Below are 14,165 nucleotides of genomic sequence, written 5' to 3'. Positions count from 1 at the left end.
CACGGCTAGAGTTTCTATTGATTGTTTTCGTACCTGTCAAACCGTCTCTTGGCTAGCAAAGTCGATGGATGCCTCCCCAGTTGAGAACGTTTGTAGAATTATGGGCAGCACTCTCCAACCAGCTGGTGATTTTGACGATATTACGCACGAATTGGACAGAATTTGGCACGGTATCCGCCAGGAGAACACCTAACAACTCTGTCAATCAATCCCAAGCCGAATAACCGCTTGCATAACGGCCATAGGTGGACCAACGCGTTTTTGACTTGTTCAGAAGCTCTTTCCCTTGAATAAATTTGAATGAATTTCACATTTTCACGTTTACCGCCTTTCGTGCCATTTGGATAATTCCTACGTTATGCGCTGTCTTTTATTTTTGTCTCAGCACAAAGAACCTAGCTATGGTATTTGTGTGATTCCATGGCCACACGATGTTAATCGTGACCGAAAACAATTTTTAACTGGTACGGACTGTAGACGAATGTCGCCTTTTGGCAATAAAAGTCGCTTTCAACACCAACAGGAATTTTTACTGCTAGCGAATACAGATCTATTTCAACCAGTTTGGAGGCGAACAATGCTTAGAGAACTGCATGCTGTACTGTCTGGAGTCGATTATATACCAAAATGCCACTGCTGACAGCGTAATATAAAGGTGCACAAACTGGACATGTATTGTGTCACCCGACGAATCGCAATTTTGCATTTTTTCCAGCTGATGCGAGGCGTCCTTGCCTCAAAGAGGCGTTTAATCGGCAATGTATGGAGTGTGTAGTTCGGGCTGGATACTGTTCCGCTGTTTTGGTGATGGTTTTTGTGTAGTAACTTGGTTCGACTTACCCAGATCACCATTAACATGAACCAGGACTTTTATTTCATCATCCTCAGATATTAGGTGTTGCCCATTATTCTATGTATTCACGGTGACTTTTATGGACACTTCCAACTTACGAGATAGCTCCAGCCATGTTTAGAGATCTGGACGCATGCGTTCCTGGTTTGTCGATCATTCAGGCACCCAGTCACAACTCGACTGGCCGCCTAAATGACCGGTTTTAATTCCCTAGGAAGCGTCTGTGACTATTAAGATCAGCGGATGAAACGCAGCAGTTAATGTATACAGTATGGAATCTCTGCGGGATCTAATCATGAACAACTGGCTTCAACTGGATATGGCACATCCGAAGACACTTGCGAACTCTCTTCCTCATAGAATACTAGTCAACGTCAGACGGTTTTAACTGCTTTTGCGTAATGTCTCCTACATGTGCCCACTCTTTCGTCCAGTTTGTTACGCACCTGGAGATGGGATATCGGGGTTTAAAATTCACCGTACCTTTTAATATAAAAAAAGCAGTTTTTTCGACGGAAGGAGAATGTTTTCCTTTTTCCTTTGGGTTTTACGAATATAATTCTCTCCCTACTAAAACAATAGCTCACTGTTTTTTCTGTGTACGATACCCACCAGCTACTCATGTTCAGAGGAAACAGAGCACATTGAACAACTAGAGATAGGACGTTCACATTCACAGGACTTGTACATTAGTATGTTCTGCAGAAATAGTTAGCATTCCAGTCAACTAACTTCAACATGTGTCCTGATGCCTATTAGGCACAGAGTCCGCCATGGGCGCTGATACCTAGTTCCATGTGTGATGGCATCGACGGGTATAAACCGTGAATGACGTCCTGTGGTATAGCCATCTATGCTGCATTCACCCATGTTCATCTGTGCTGATAGGCGCTGGATCACAGCGCTGCACCCGTCGTTACGCAATATTCCACAGACTGGCGACAAGTTTGGTGATCTGGTAGGCCAGGGCAAATGGCTTACGTCCTGTGATACCAAGGAGGCATGTGTTTGTGCAGCGACATTGTCTAGCTGATAAATAGCGTCTCGGGCGTTGTGCGGGAAGGAAATGGCTGCGGGTCAGATGATGTCATTCACCTAGGTCACACTGGTCACAATGCCCTGGACACGTAGCAACTGTGATTTGTGGTTGTACCTTACAGCACCCCACAACATAAGGCCTTGAGCTGGCGCTGTACTTCGTAGGTCTTGTGCGAATGCTATCGCTGTGATGCCGCTCTCCACAAAACACGACCATAATTTTCAAACAAACAACCTGGATTCGTCCGGAAACGCTATCTGATGCCATTCTCGTCCCCCAATCATTTCTGCAGAACATACTAATATACATGTCCTGTTAATATGAACGTCCTATCTTCAGTCGATCAAGGTGTTCTGCTTTTTCTGAACATGGGTGTACTTATACCATGAGGTCTGTGTGTACACTCTGTTAATTATGACCTTTTTTACATCTCGAATTGGATAACTGGTTTTTCCTTAAACATGTCCACATACCGATAACCCAAAAGAATATTGCTGCAGATATGTGGTGTTTGTGAAAATGATTTATTTCGACATTAGTTTTCTTGACATATAGCGACACTCTTACCTACTGCGAAAAACAGTCTCCAGTCTCTTTGTTGATCTAACCTGGTGCCCTAATTTCTTTCTGAGTATTTTAACCTGTCAACATCTTGTGATTGAGGTTCTTTGTGAGATGGTCTGTTGCATCAAAATGTTAAAAGTACTCTCTGCTTAACCCGAAATTCGGAGGCTAGCGCATCTGCTCAACATTTGCTCCTAGCATCTGAACTCTTGGCCCATCCACAGGCGTAATTTTACCTTTTTTTAGTGACTGTAGCACTGAATACAAGAGTATATGTAAGGGAAGTGCTCCCGAGATACAATAAAGTCAGTAAAGTCTGTGGAACTCAACATATTAACGAGCTTTTGTAGAGTGAAGACATTCGTTCGTCGTATCACTAGGAGAAGGACGGTGGCAAGCTGGTCGTCCCATCCGCCTTTCATCATCAGGAAATATCCCCTTTACTCAATTTCTTAGCAGACTGAGTAGGTCTGGGCCCGTCTTGGAAGCAATTTAACGAGGAAAATCCCCGCTCCGACCTGGGATTGAACCCGAGACCTCCAAGGAGAGAGTTTAACGCTTCACCTACTAGACCATCGCGGCCTATGAGAACTACAAATAATTTTCATTTCTATCTACTGGATCTGTCATTGTCAGTGAAACGAATGAAGTACACAGCTATGAAAATCTACTCATCTAAATATCTGGCATGAAGCAGACGTATTTTTAAATGTGGGTTAAAATATTTTCTCTTTAATAATTTCCACCCCCACAGCTAAGTGGTCAGCCCGTGTGAATGCCATGCTCTGTGCGTGGGTTCGTTTCGCGGCTGTAACGCAGATTTTCTCCGCTCGGGGGCATGGTGTTCTATTGTCCTCATCATCGTTTCATCAATATCGAGGCGCAAGTCCCCCAGAGCTGTGTCACCTATAAAGATTTGCAACTCGGTGGCCGCACTTCCCCAGCTGGTGACTCCTGGACATCAATGCCATACGATCATAATCATCATCATCATTAACAATTTTTGTATTATAAAGGACTTCTTGGACAGAAATTAGTGTTTACATACTACAATATATACATATTTGTATTTCAGAAGCCACCAGACAAAGTGTGGACTAAGCTACACAATGTGTCAGTTTTGTATTCTCCCATTCCCGCTCCATTTAGAGATTATACGACGAACTCAAGAGGATCGTTTAGCACCCTGTGTATGAACCCGAATATCTGTATTTTAGTCATCTGTACCCTAGGTGCATGTATGAGAAAACAGCTGGTTTCTTCACCTGAACGTGTGTTCTTAGAAATATTCCCCGTGATGCACAGCAGTTCCATTGTAACCTGTGTGTGTGTGTGTGTGTGTGTGTGTGTGTGTGTGTCACAGCTCCTTGAGAGTTTTCGTGACACTCTCACGGTTAACCAAAACCGTGACGTATCGTGCGGCTCTAATTTAAATCTGTTCTAGTTCTTTTGTAAATCGTAGTTGCTAAGGGTACCACACTTACGGACAGTGCTCGACAGCTGACAGAGCAGTATCTCTCAAATGAGAATTTTAGCTCTGCCCGCCGCTTTGGACGAGCGGTTCTAAGCGCTTCAGTCCGGAACCACGCGGCTGCTGCGGTCGCAGGTCCGAATTCTGCCTCGCGCAGGGATGTGGGTGATGTCCTCAGGTTAGTTAGGTTTAAGTAGTTCTAAGTCTAGGGGATTGATGACCTCAGATGTTAAGCCCCATAGTGCTTAGAGCCATTTTTGAATTTTAGTTCCTTTCAAGTATTCTACTGAATCAGAGACTGACATCTGCCTTCGTCGCGGCTACATTTATTTGGTCGTTCCAACTTAACTGTATGCAGGTGGAAACTCCGAGATACTTGCAGGTCATGATTGATTGTGTTTCCAGTGGCCGATGGCGTGTTCAAGCGAATTGTGAACTTTTAGTGTTTTTACGATCAGTACGTCACACGTACTTATGAATAGCACAGTTTTCTGCAGCCAAGATTATTTGGTATTTTTGTTCTATTTAACCATCGCTTCCCTCACTCCTGTTACTGTTAGGTCTTCATAATCTTTATTTTACTATTTGCTGTTTTCGTGTCACATTGCGGGGGTTACATGAGGGATTGATATTTCTCTCTCGAGTGCCGTCTCACACAGTAATCCAAATGTATGAAATTAAAAAATTATCTAGATGGACAAAGAAGAGGTTACTCAGTGCATAAATAAGAAGTTCAATAGATGAGAAAATCTTTTATTGGAAACAGGTTTCCACATTGGAGAAGTTACCTTTATTGAGGGAGAAAAGTTTTGAATAGCAGGACATTAAGCAAAAAAGATAAGAGACACGCACTGCCTTTTAAATATTGTTTTATGTGTTTATATTCAAATATTTTCTCGGTAGTATGAAATTTCGAAATGTTTGAGTACACTTTTCCTGTTCTTTCAGTTCTCAAGAGTATAGAGCATTTGCAATACGAATGTCCACCGTGAATTTAACTTTTGGCCATTAACAGACTATATATTATTATTGCTAGTTCCTTCATTCTGTTACCACTTTTAGACATTATTTAGAGTGGCAGTACCTCATAAAATCATTTTCGCCGTTCAGGTAGCCAACTAACAGTAGACAATATTCACAATACACTCACGTTTCGAGCCGACGTGTAGAAAGAAACCACCACTTGGAAGAGGCTAATCTCAGTATAGGAATAAAATCCCAGGGGCTATGTGGTAGAACCCTTTGCTACGAGTAGTCGACGGAGCGGTCTCGTCCTCACTTCGCGGGTCACTCCACATATCCGTTGGCAACGCCTTGAAAGACCAACGCCGGAAGGAACGCGCTCTCCAGCAGCCACAATATCGTTACCTACCACGGCGCGAGTATCGCAGCGTGTGCGGTTGTTGGACACGCGTTACGAGAATTGACCATGGAACGATTACAATGCTCATAGATGTCGAACATCTTTGGATAAACCAATGTGCATGTACTAACATGCTGTTGGCAGCTATTGGTAAAAAATGTAATAAATGCATGTCACTGTGAACTAGTTATGGATACCTACTGAGACATGAAAATAGCTGTTGTAAAAGGATTTTGAAAGGCAGAGCCGGCCGCTGTGGCCGAGCGGTTCTAGGCGCTTCAGTCCGGAAACGAGCTGCTGCTACGGTCGCAGGTTCGAATCCTGCCTCGGGCATGGATGTGTGTGATCTCCTTAGGTTAGTTAGGTTTATGTAGTTCTAAGTTCTAGGGGACTGACGCCTCAGATGTTAAGTCCCACAGTGCTCAGAGCCATTTGAACCATTTTTGAAGTTATAATTTTCATCTCAACAACCAGCAGACCTCCAACTCAGGAGGCAACACAACAAGTCCTCACATCAACAGTCATGTTCAGTCACACACATAAACACAGACACGCACACAATAAAAACTCAGGAAATAGTTAAATACAGAGGAATAGCTGGTGACGATGCCTCTCAATCATGAATGACAGTGAGCTCTTGTCAATAGAAAGTGTTCAATCCAGTAGCATATTTGTTCGGATATTTGGTATTCGTGTACTTTGTGTTGGAAGTGATGCATCGAAAGCTTTCTCGAAGTCAAGAAACACTGCATCACCCTGATATCAGGTCTCTACTTGCTTTTTGGACCATGCGATGATATAGTTTGCTTGGTTGCTTATGCCGTTGCTTATGCCGTTTCCAAACGCTGTTGTTGTGCTGTGCTTGCGAGTGCAGGTTCTTAACATGCGGAATCCAGTGGATGGTTCATATGGTTCGAATGGCTCTGAGCACTATGGGACTTAACTTCTGAGGTCATCAGTCCCCTAGAACTTAGAACTACTTAAACCTAACTAACCTAAGGACATCACACACATCCATGCCCGAGGCAGGATTCGGACCTGCGACCGCAGCGGTCGCGAGGTTCCAGACTGTAGCGCCTAGAACCACTCGGCCACTCCGGCCGGTGCAGTGGACCGAGAACTGCTTTGTACAGCTCGAACACAATTAACCGCCACCTGTATCTTCACCTCTATACCATATCGCACAACGGATACACCGAACACTCCACACGTAACATTTGCAACATCAACAGAAATTAATGAAAGCATCAACAGCAGCATCATGTTCCCAACTCGGATTAAACAAAGCTAAGTAAAAATACATTGTTCACACAGCAGCTATAATATATATTTCTAATCTACTTTAGCTTATTATTTGGGCTAATCTAATTGTTCTGCAAAAGGGAAAACCAACGAACGGTTCAAATGGCTCTGAGCACTATGGGACTTACCTTCTGTGGTTATGTCCCCTAGAACTTAGAACTACTTAAACCTAACTAACCTAAGGACATCATACACATCCATGCCCGGGGCAGGATTCGAACCTGCGACCGTAGCAGTCGCGCGGTTCCAGACTGTAGCGCCTAGAACCGATCGTCCACCCCGGCCGGCGGAAAACCAACACCGATGGAGTCCGACAACTGATACACATCACACCCATGTTGTGCATTACTAGGCTCTTACTATCAGGTCATTTCATAAGTGTCGACGAAAAAATATTGCGAATCCGCCGCTCACGGGTGCTGCTTTCGGTCTTAAAGTGTCAGCGAACGAAGTACTATCGCCATCTTACACTTACAGCATTCTTTTTATAGCATAGCTATGTTCTCTTCAAAAAGTGAAATTTGTCACTATTTCCTTCTGCAGTCAGGAAGAAGAGTGGTACGACTTTCGGCGCAAAGTGAACCAGGCAATGTTGCAGCCGAGGTCCGCCAAGCTCTACGTGGGGCCCATAGACCAGGTGGCCGAAGACTTCGTCAACAGGTGAGTGATGGGGCTTCCATAGGCCTGAGCGGCTAGCGTCAGTATGAAGTCTGACTACTTGCTATTGCAGTAATTTTGATTCTCGTAACCGACACAGTACAAGCTCCCTTTTTATTTAAATTTTTGTATTTGACCCAGACACCATCCAACCAGTAAGTAATTTGATTATTACAACAAAAAAGTGTTAGTACTTTCATAGTATACAGGCTGTATCACCTAAAGTTTGCACCGCAAATATTTCGGAAATGGAAAGTGCTATTGACAAGTAATTTTCACAGAATGGATTGGTAGTCGGGGTCTCGTGTTGTCACCCAATAAACATATTGTAATAATGCTAGGAAATTGTATTTTTTGTGCAAACATACACCTTTTTAAATGGAACAGTACCTACTGACATTAACAAACTAAAAGAAGCTAAATTAAAATGTCAGTGATGTTTGTTTTAGAATTCTAGTGCGAGTTGTTTATGAGAAACCGAGTTTTCAAAAGTTTCCACACTGACATTTGCATGTGCGCTTCGCCTGCGTGGTTGCTAGGTACGTTGTTATTGTGTTTGCCTACAGTGTGCTTGTATGTTCCTTGAGTGCACTGCGACTTGCTAGTCAGTTAATGTGTAACAGTGCAAGCAGCAAGTCGTGAATGGACGATAGCATTAACCAATGCAGAAACAGCCAACATGCTCGTGGTGTACGGAGAGTGTAGGAAGAATGCAGTTAGTTCTTGTACACTTCAACCATTTCGACAATTATTTATCAACCTCTTCATTGATTTATGTGAAAGTTATAGTGTTACACCTAGACAACGTAACGGAAGAAAACAAGTAACGACAGAAGAGGGGTAAATTAATGTTCTTGCTGCTGTTACAGTTGATCCGAACGTTAGCTCATGCACAATCGAACGACGAAGTGGCATGTGTGAGGCAAGTATCCTATACATTCTCCATCGGTTCATCCCTTTCACATCTCACTCCATGAAAAGCTGCGTGGAATCGATTATGAGAATCGTGTTAACTTCTGTACATGGGTATTAAGACAGGGTACTCAAGATGTATCATTTACCTTGTTTACTGATGGAGACACTTTACCAATCACATGGCCAGGTAAACCGCCGCACAAGCACCACTAATGCCGCCCCCCCTCTATAGAAAAACATTTTAGTGCTAGAGTATATATACATTAAATTAGAAATTTCGCATTCAGCTTTCGGAGAATACATTCGTATAAAAACTAGGTCTCTATAATGGGACGGAAATTCATAAATTACAAACTTTTTTAACAGAGGGTAATTTTTCATTTTCTTGCTTGAGGTCCTTCCCTGGCAGAGGCGCACATTCACAACTTGCCTGCACCTGCTGCCATCAACAAGTCAGACACGATTCGCGACTTCAAAGACAGAACCGACAAACCACAGGACGTTGAGTAAGAGAAGACAGAGGGAAAGACTTCCCACTAAAAAAAAGAAAAGAAAAAGTAATAGGACGACTTTTTTGAAAGATTTCGTAATGCCTTCAGCTGCCATTCTCTTCATTTCATTTGCGATTGTACAATTTCGACCTTGCGCTATTTTCAAGTATCTAAAACGGAATCATTATACAATCGATACATTAGTGATACTTAAGTCCGATGTAGGAACAAGTCATATCTGCAGATACACTAGGCGCATTATAACTTACTTTATGGATGGTTTTTTAGTAGTAAATTATGCCATGTATGTCATTTCTCCTGTGACTCCACGTTATCCTCATAAAATAAACCCAAGTTCTTTTACCCTATTTTAGGAGAGCGTTATTTTTGAACAGTTGTTGCAAAGGTCTTATATATAATGTCACTAGTATTAAGTACGTTAAAAATGAGCCTTACACAGTGTATAAAGTAATTGTACCTAGCAGCGATGTAAAGAAACGATTATTATAAAAAGTTTTATTTTTATTATTCTAACTGAACCATTTGTTAAATCAAACGACTTATAAATTCTGTTGTTATTCTTATTGCAATGTTTCGCATCTCTAGAACTTTATTTTTGAATAGTTGTTCCAAAGCTCTTATATATAATCTTACTAGTGTTACGTACATTAAAACATGGGCCTTATACAGAGTATAAAGTAATTGTATCTAGCAGTGATGTAAACAAATTATTATTATAAAACATTTTATTTTTATAATTCTAACTGAACGATTTGTTATATCAAAAGACTTATATATTCTGTTGTTATACTTATTGAACCCCCATGAACCATGGACCTTGCCGTTGGTGGGGAGGCTTGCGTGCCTCAGCGATACAGATGGCCGTACCGTAGGTGCAACCACAACGGAGGGGTATCTGTTGAGAGGTCAGACAAACATGTGGTTCCTGAAGAGGGGCAGCAGCCTTTTCAGTAGTTGCAGGGGCAACAGTCTGGATGATTGACTGATCTGGCCTTGTAACATTAACCAAAACGGCCTTACTGTGCTGGTACTGCGAACGGCTGAAAGCAAGGGGAAACTACAGCCGTAATTTTTCCCGAGGAAATGCAGCTTTACTGTATGATTAAATGATGATGGCGTCCTCTTGGGTGAAATATTCCGGAGGTAAAATAGTCCCCCATTCGGATCTCCGGGTGGGGACTACTCAAGAGGACCTCGTTATCAGGAAAAAGAAAGCTGGCGTTCTATGGATCGGAGCGTGGAATGTCAGATCCCTTAATCGGGCAGGTAGGTTAGAAAATTTAAAAGGGAAATGGATAGGTTAAAGTTAGATATAGTGGGAATTAGTGAAGTTCAGTGGCAGGAGGAACAAGACTTTTGGTCAGGTGATTACAGGGTTATAAATACAAAATCAAATAGGGGTAATGCAGGAGTAGGTTTAATAATGAATAAAAAAATAGCGGTGCGGGTTAGCTACTACAAACAGCATAGTGAACGCATTATTGTGGCCAAGATAGACACAAAGCCCATGCCTACTACAGTAGTACAAGTTCATATGCCAACTAGCTCTGCAGATGATGAAGAAATAGATGAAATGTATGACGAGATAAAAGAAATTATTCAAGTAGTGAAGGGAGACGAAAATTTAATAGTCATGGGTGACTGGATTTCGTCAGTAGGAAAAGGGAGAGAAGGAAACATAGTAGGTGAATATGGATTGGGGGGAAGAAATGAAAGAGGAAGCCGCCTTGAAGAATTTTGCACAGAGCATTACTTAATCATAGCTAACACTTGGTTCAAGAATCATAAAAGAAGGTTGTATACCTGGAAGAATCCTGTAGATACTAAAAGGTATCAGATAGATTATATAAAGGTAAGACAGAGATTTAGGAACCAGGTTTTAAATTGTAAGACATTTCCAGGTGCAGATGTGGATTCTGACCACAATCTATTGGTTATGAGCTGCAGATTGATACTGAAGAAACTGCAAAAAGGTGGGAATTTAAGGAGATGGGACCTGGATACACTGAAAGAACCAGAGGTTGTAGAGAGTTTCAGGGAGAGCATAAGGGAACAATTGACAGGAATGGGGGAAAGAAATACAGTAGAAGAAGAATTGGTAGCTCTGAGGGATTAAGTAGTGAAGGCAGCAGAGGAGCAAGTAGGTAAAAAGACGAGGGCTAATAGAAATCCTTGGGTAACAGAATAAATATTGAATTTAATTGATGAAAGGAGAAAATATAAAAATGCAGTAAATGAAGCAGCCAAAAAGGAATAAAAACGTCTCAAAAATGAGATCGACAGGAAGTGCAAAATGGCTAAGCAGGGATGGCTAGAGGACAAATGTAAGGATGTAGAGGATTATCTCACTAGGGGTAAGATAGATACTGCCTACAGGAAAATTAAAGAGACCTTTGGAGAGAAGAGAACCACTTGTATGAATATCAAGAGCTCAGAGGGCAACCCAGTTCTAAGCAAAGAAGGGAAGGCAGAAAGGTGGAAGGAGTATATAGAGGGTTTATACAAGGGCGATGTGCTTGAGGACAATATTATGGAAATGGAAGAGGATGTAGATGAAGACGAAATGGGAGATAAGATACTGCGTGAAGAGTTTGACAGAGCACTGAAAGACCTGAGTCGAAACAAGGCCCCGGGAGTAGACAACATTCCAATAGAACTACTGATAGCCTTGGGAGAGCCAGTCATGACAAAACTCTACCATCTGGTGAGCAAGATGCATGAGACAGGCGAAATACCATCACACTTCAAGAAGAATATAATAATTCCAATCCCAAAGAAAGCAGGTGTTGACAGATGTGAAAATTACCGAACTATCAGTTTAATAAGTCACAGCTGCAAAATACTAACGCGAATTCTTTACAGACGAATGGAAAAACTGGTAGAAGCCGACCTCGGGGAAGATTAGTTTGGATTCCGTAGAAATGTTGGAACACGTGAGGCAATACTGACCTTACGACTTGTCTTAGAAGAAAGATTAAGGAAAGGCAAACCTACGTTTCTAGCATTTGTAGACTTAGAGAAAGCTTTTGACAATGTTAACTGGAATACTCTCTTTCAAATTCTGAAGGTGGCAGGGGTAAAATACAGGGAGCGTAAGGCTATTTACAATTTGTACAGAAACCAGATGGCAGTAATAAGAGTCGAGGGGCATGTAAGGGAAGCAGTGGTTGGGAAGGGAGTGAGACAGGGTTGTAGCCTCTCCCCGATGTTATTCAATCTGTATATTGAGCAAGCAGCAAAGGAAACAAAAGAAAAATTCGGAGTAGGTATTAAAATTCATGGAGAAGAAGTAAAAACTTTGAGGTTCGCCGATGACATTGTAATTCTGTCAGAGACAGCAATGGACTTGGAAGAGCAGTTGAACGGAATGGATAGTGTCTCGAAAGGAGGATATAAGATGAACATCAACAAAAGCAAAACGAGGATAATGGAATGTAGTCAAATTAAATCGGGTGATGCTGAGGGAATTAGATTAGGAAATGAGACACTTAAAGTAGTAAAGGAGTTTTGCTATTTAGGGAGCAGAATAACTGATGATGGTCGAAATAGAGAGGATATAAAATGTAGACTGGCAATGGCAAGGAAATCGTCGAGTATAGATTTAATTGTCAGGAAGCCGTTTCTGAAAGTATTTGTATGGAGTGTAGCCATGTATGGAAGTGAAACATGGACGATAACTAGTTTGGACAAGAAGAGAATAGAAGCTTTCGAAATGTGGTGCTACAGAAGAATGCTGAAGATAAGGTGGGTAGATCACGTAACTAATGAGGAGGTATTGAATAGGATTGGGGAGAAGAGAAGTTTGTGGCACAACTTGACGAGAAGAAGGGACCGGTTGGTAGGACATGTTCTGAGGCATCAAGGGATCACAAATTTAGCATTGGAGGGCAGCGTGGAGGGTAAAAATCGTAGAGGGAGACCAAGAGATGAATACACTAAGCAGATTCAGAAGAATGTAGGCTGCAGTAGGTACTGGGAGATGAAGAAGCTTGCACAGGATAGAGTAGCATGGAGAGCTGCATCAAACCAGCCTCAGGACTGAAGACCACATCAACAACAACAACATTCTTATTGAAATGTTTCGCATATCTAGAACATTAAAAAGGGGGATGAAGACAATTTGTATTTCGGTGGTGTGAGATAGAGGATAGAGATTGTAACAAGCTGGACCCCACCCCCACCCCCCTACCCGAAAAGGAACCACGATCAGCGCCTGTACTAAAGAGGCGTTGTGCATCACGGAGAAGTTTTCTGTTAAAATTTCGAGAGAGTAAATTACAAGATCGGGAGGGCAGCATACTACCTCCTCGCATATTCTTCTCCCTGACTGACCACGACGAGGAAAGCAGAGAACTTAGAACTGGTTCAATAGGTTACAAACTCTGACGCTTACAACGTATAATGCGCAATGAATCAGGATAGATGTTTTATAAGAGCAGGACACGAAGAACACTCCACTATGTGCCGTAAGATTTAGTGTATAGAGTAGACGGACGTGTTGCCGTATTTGCAAATGCAAAATAAATTCTGTGCTGGTGTTAACATTTCAAGTGTTCATATATTTATTCTTTTGTGCAGTGGTACCTTGATTCGTGTTCCCGTAGTCTTTCCCGGCAGCATGTGCGAATAAAATGTTCTCGGTTTACAAGCAGCGTCAGTCCAAATAAAATACTAGATCTTTCGACTGCTATCTCCGTCGCCGTCCTCAGGAGTAAAAGCCACTGATTGCCTGGGCTGGTACAGTTTTCCGCGTACATAGGCAGGATTCCAGCCTGTGGCATCAGAGAGGGCCGAAACGACGCTTGCGCGGAAGGTGCCCAAGCTCACAATAGGTCCGGCCCGCCGGAGGACCGACGCCCTCGAGAACGAGCTTTGCAACGAACTTATGACGTCACAGTAATCGGCTTGTCCACCGTGTTTCGCGAGTGCTCAGCCTCTTGTATGGTCCAAGGGAAATCTGTATGTAATTGAAAATGTACCCAGTAAAGGTCTTACCTTTGTCTTGTGCTATCGTGATCATGCATTTAAACACGCAGTCAAGAATTATTGAACTCGTTGAAATAGTTACGGGTTACCCGCCGGAGACAGCCGTTTGCACTCGTAAAACGTGCAGCTTCACGTGCTGCGAAGTACGCGCCAAGGCGTGTCTTTCTCGTGAGCCTTGACACGTGATCGAGTGACGTCAATTGGGGCGAGGGGCCGGCGCCACGTTTGAAACCGCCCCCCTACAAGCTGTAACATCCGTATTTCCATTCTTTCGATATCCAGTGCCCATTTTCACACCCTACTAAGTGCGTACCTCTAGACTGTTGCTGCTTAGTCTGATCTCAATTGCCTCCTTTATACTGGAATCCCAATATGTTGATCCATGAGCCAAGAGCCTCCCGTTTTCAGACTATATTTTGCGCTCTTTTTCTAGTAAATGTTGACCTGTGGCCGATTTGACAACACCCTTTGCTTCATATGTCGCTTGTGCTCTGTACAGCGCT

At 42.6% G+C, this 14,165-nt stretch overlaps 1 protein-coding gene across 1 annotated transcript in view; it reads left to right on the top strand.

Annotated features, from left to right (window-relative positions):
- LOC124612346 (probable cytochrome P450 301a1, mitochondrial) overlaps nucleotides 1-14,165 on the top strand; it is a 228,441-nt gene that overhangs the window by 96,089 nt on the left and 118,187 nt on the right. Inside the window, exon 5 of the mRNA XM_047140499.1 lies at nucleotides 7,136-7,252. Within this exon, the coding sequence (XP_046996455.1) occupies nucleotides 7,136-7,252 (117 nt within the window). The remainder of the gene's footprint in view (nucleotides 1-7,135; nucleotides 7,253-14,165) is intronic.

This window comes from Schistocerca americana, chromosome 4 (assembly GCF_021461395.2).
Source record: "Schistocerca americana isolate TAMUIC-IGC-003095 chromosome 4, iqSchAmer2.1, whole genome shotgun sequence".
Classification (NCBI taxonomy): domain Eukaryota; kingdom Metazoa; phylum Arthropoda; class Insecta; order Orthoptera; family Acrididae; genus Schistocerca; species Schistocerca americana.
Note: the sequence above shows the minus strand (reverse complement) of the source record. Positions and strands in the feature narration are given on the sequence as shown.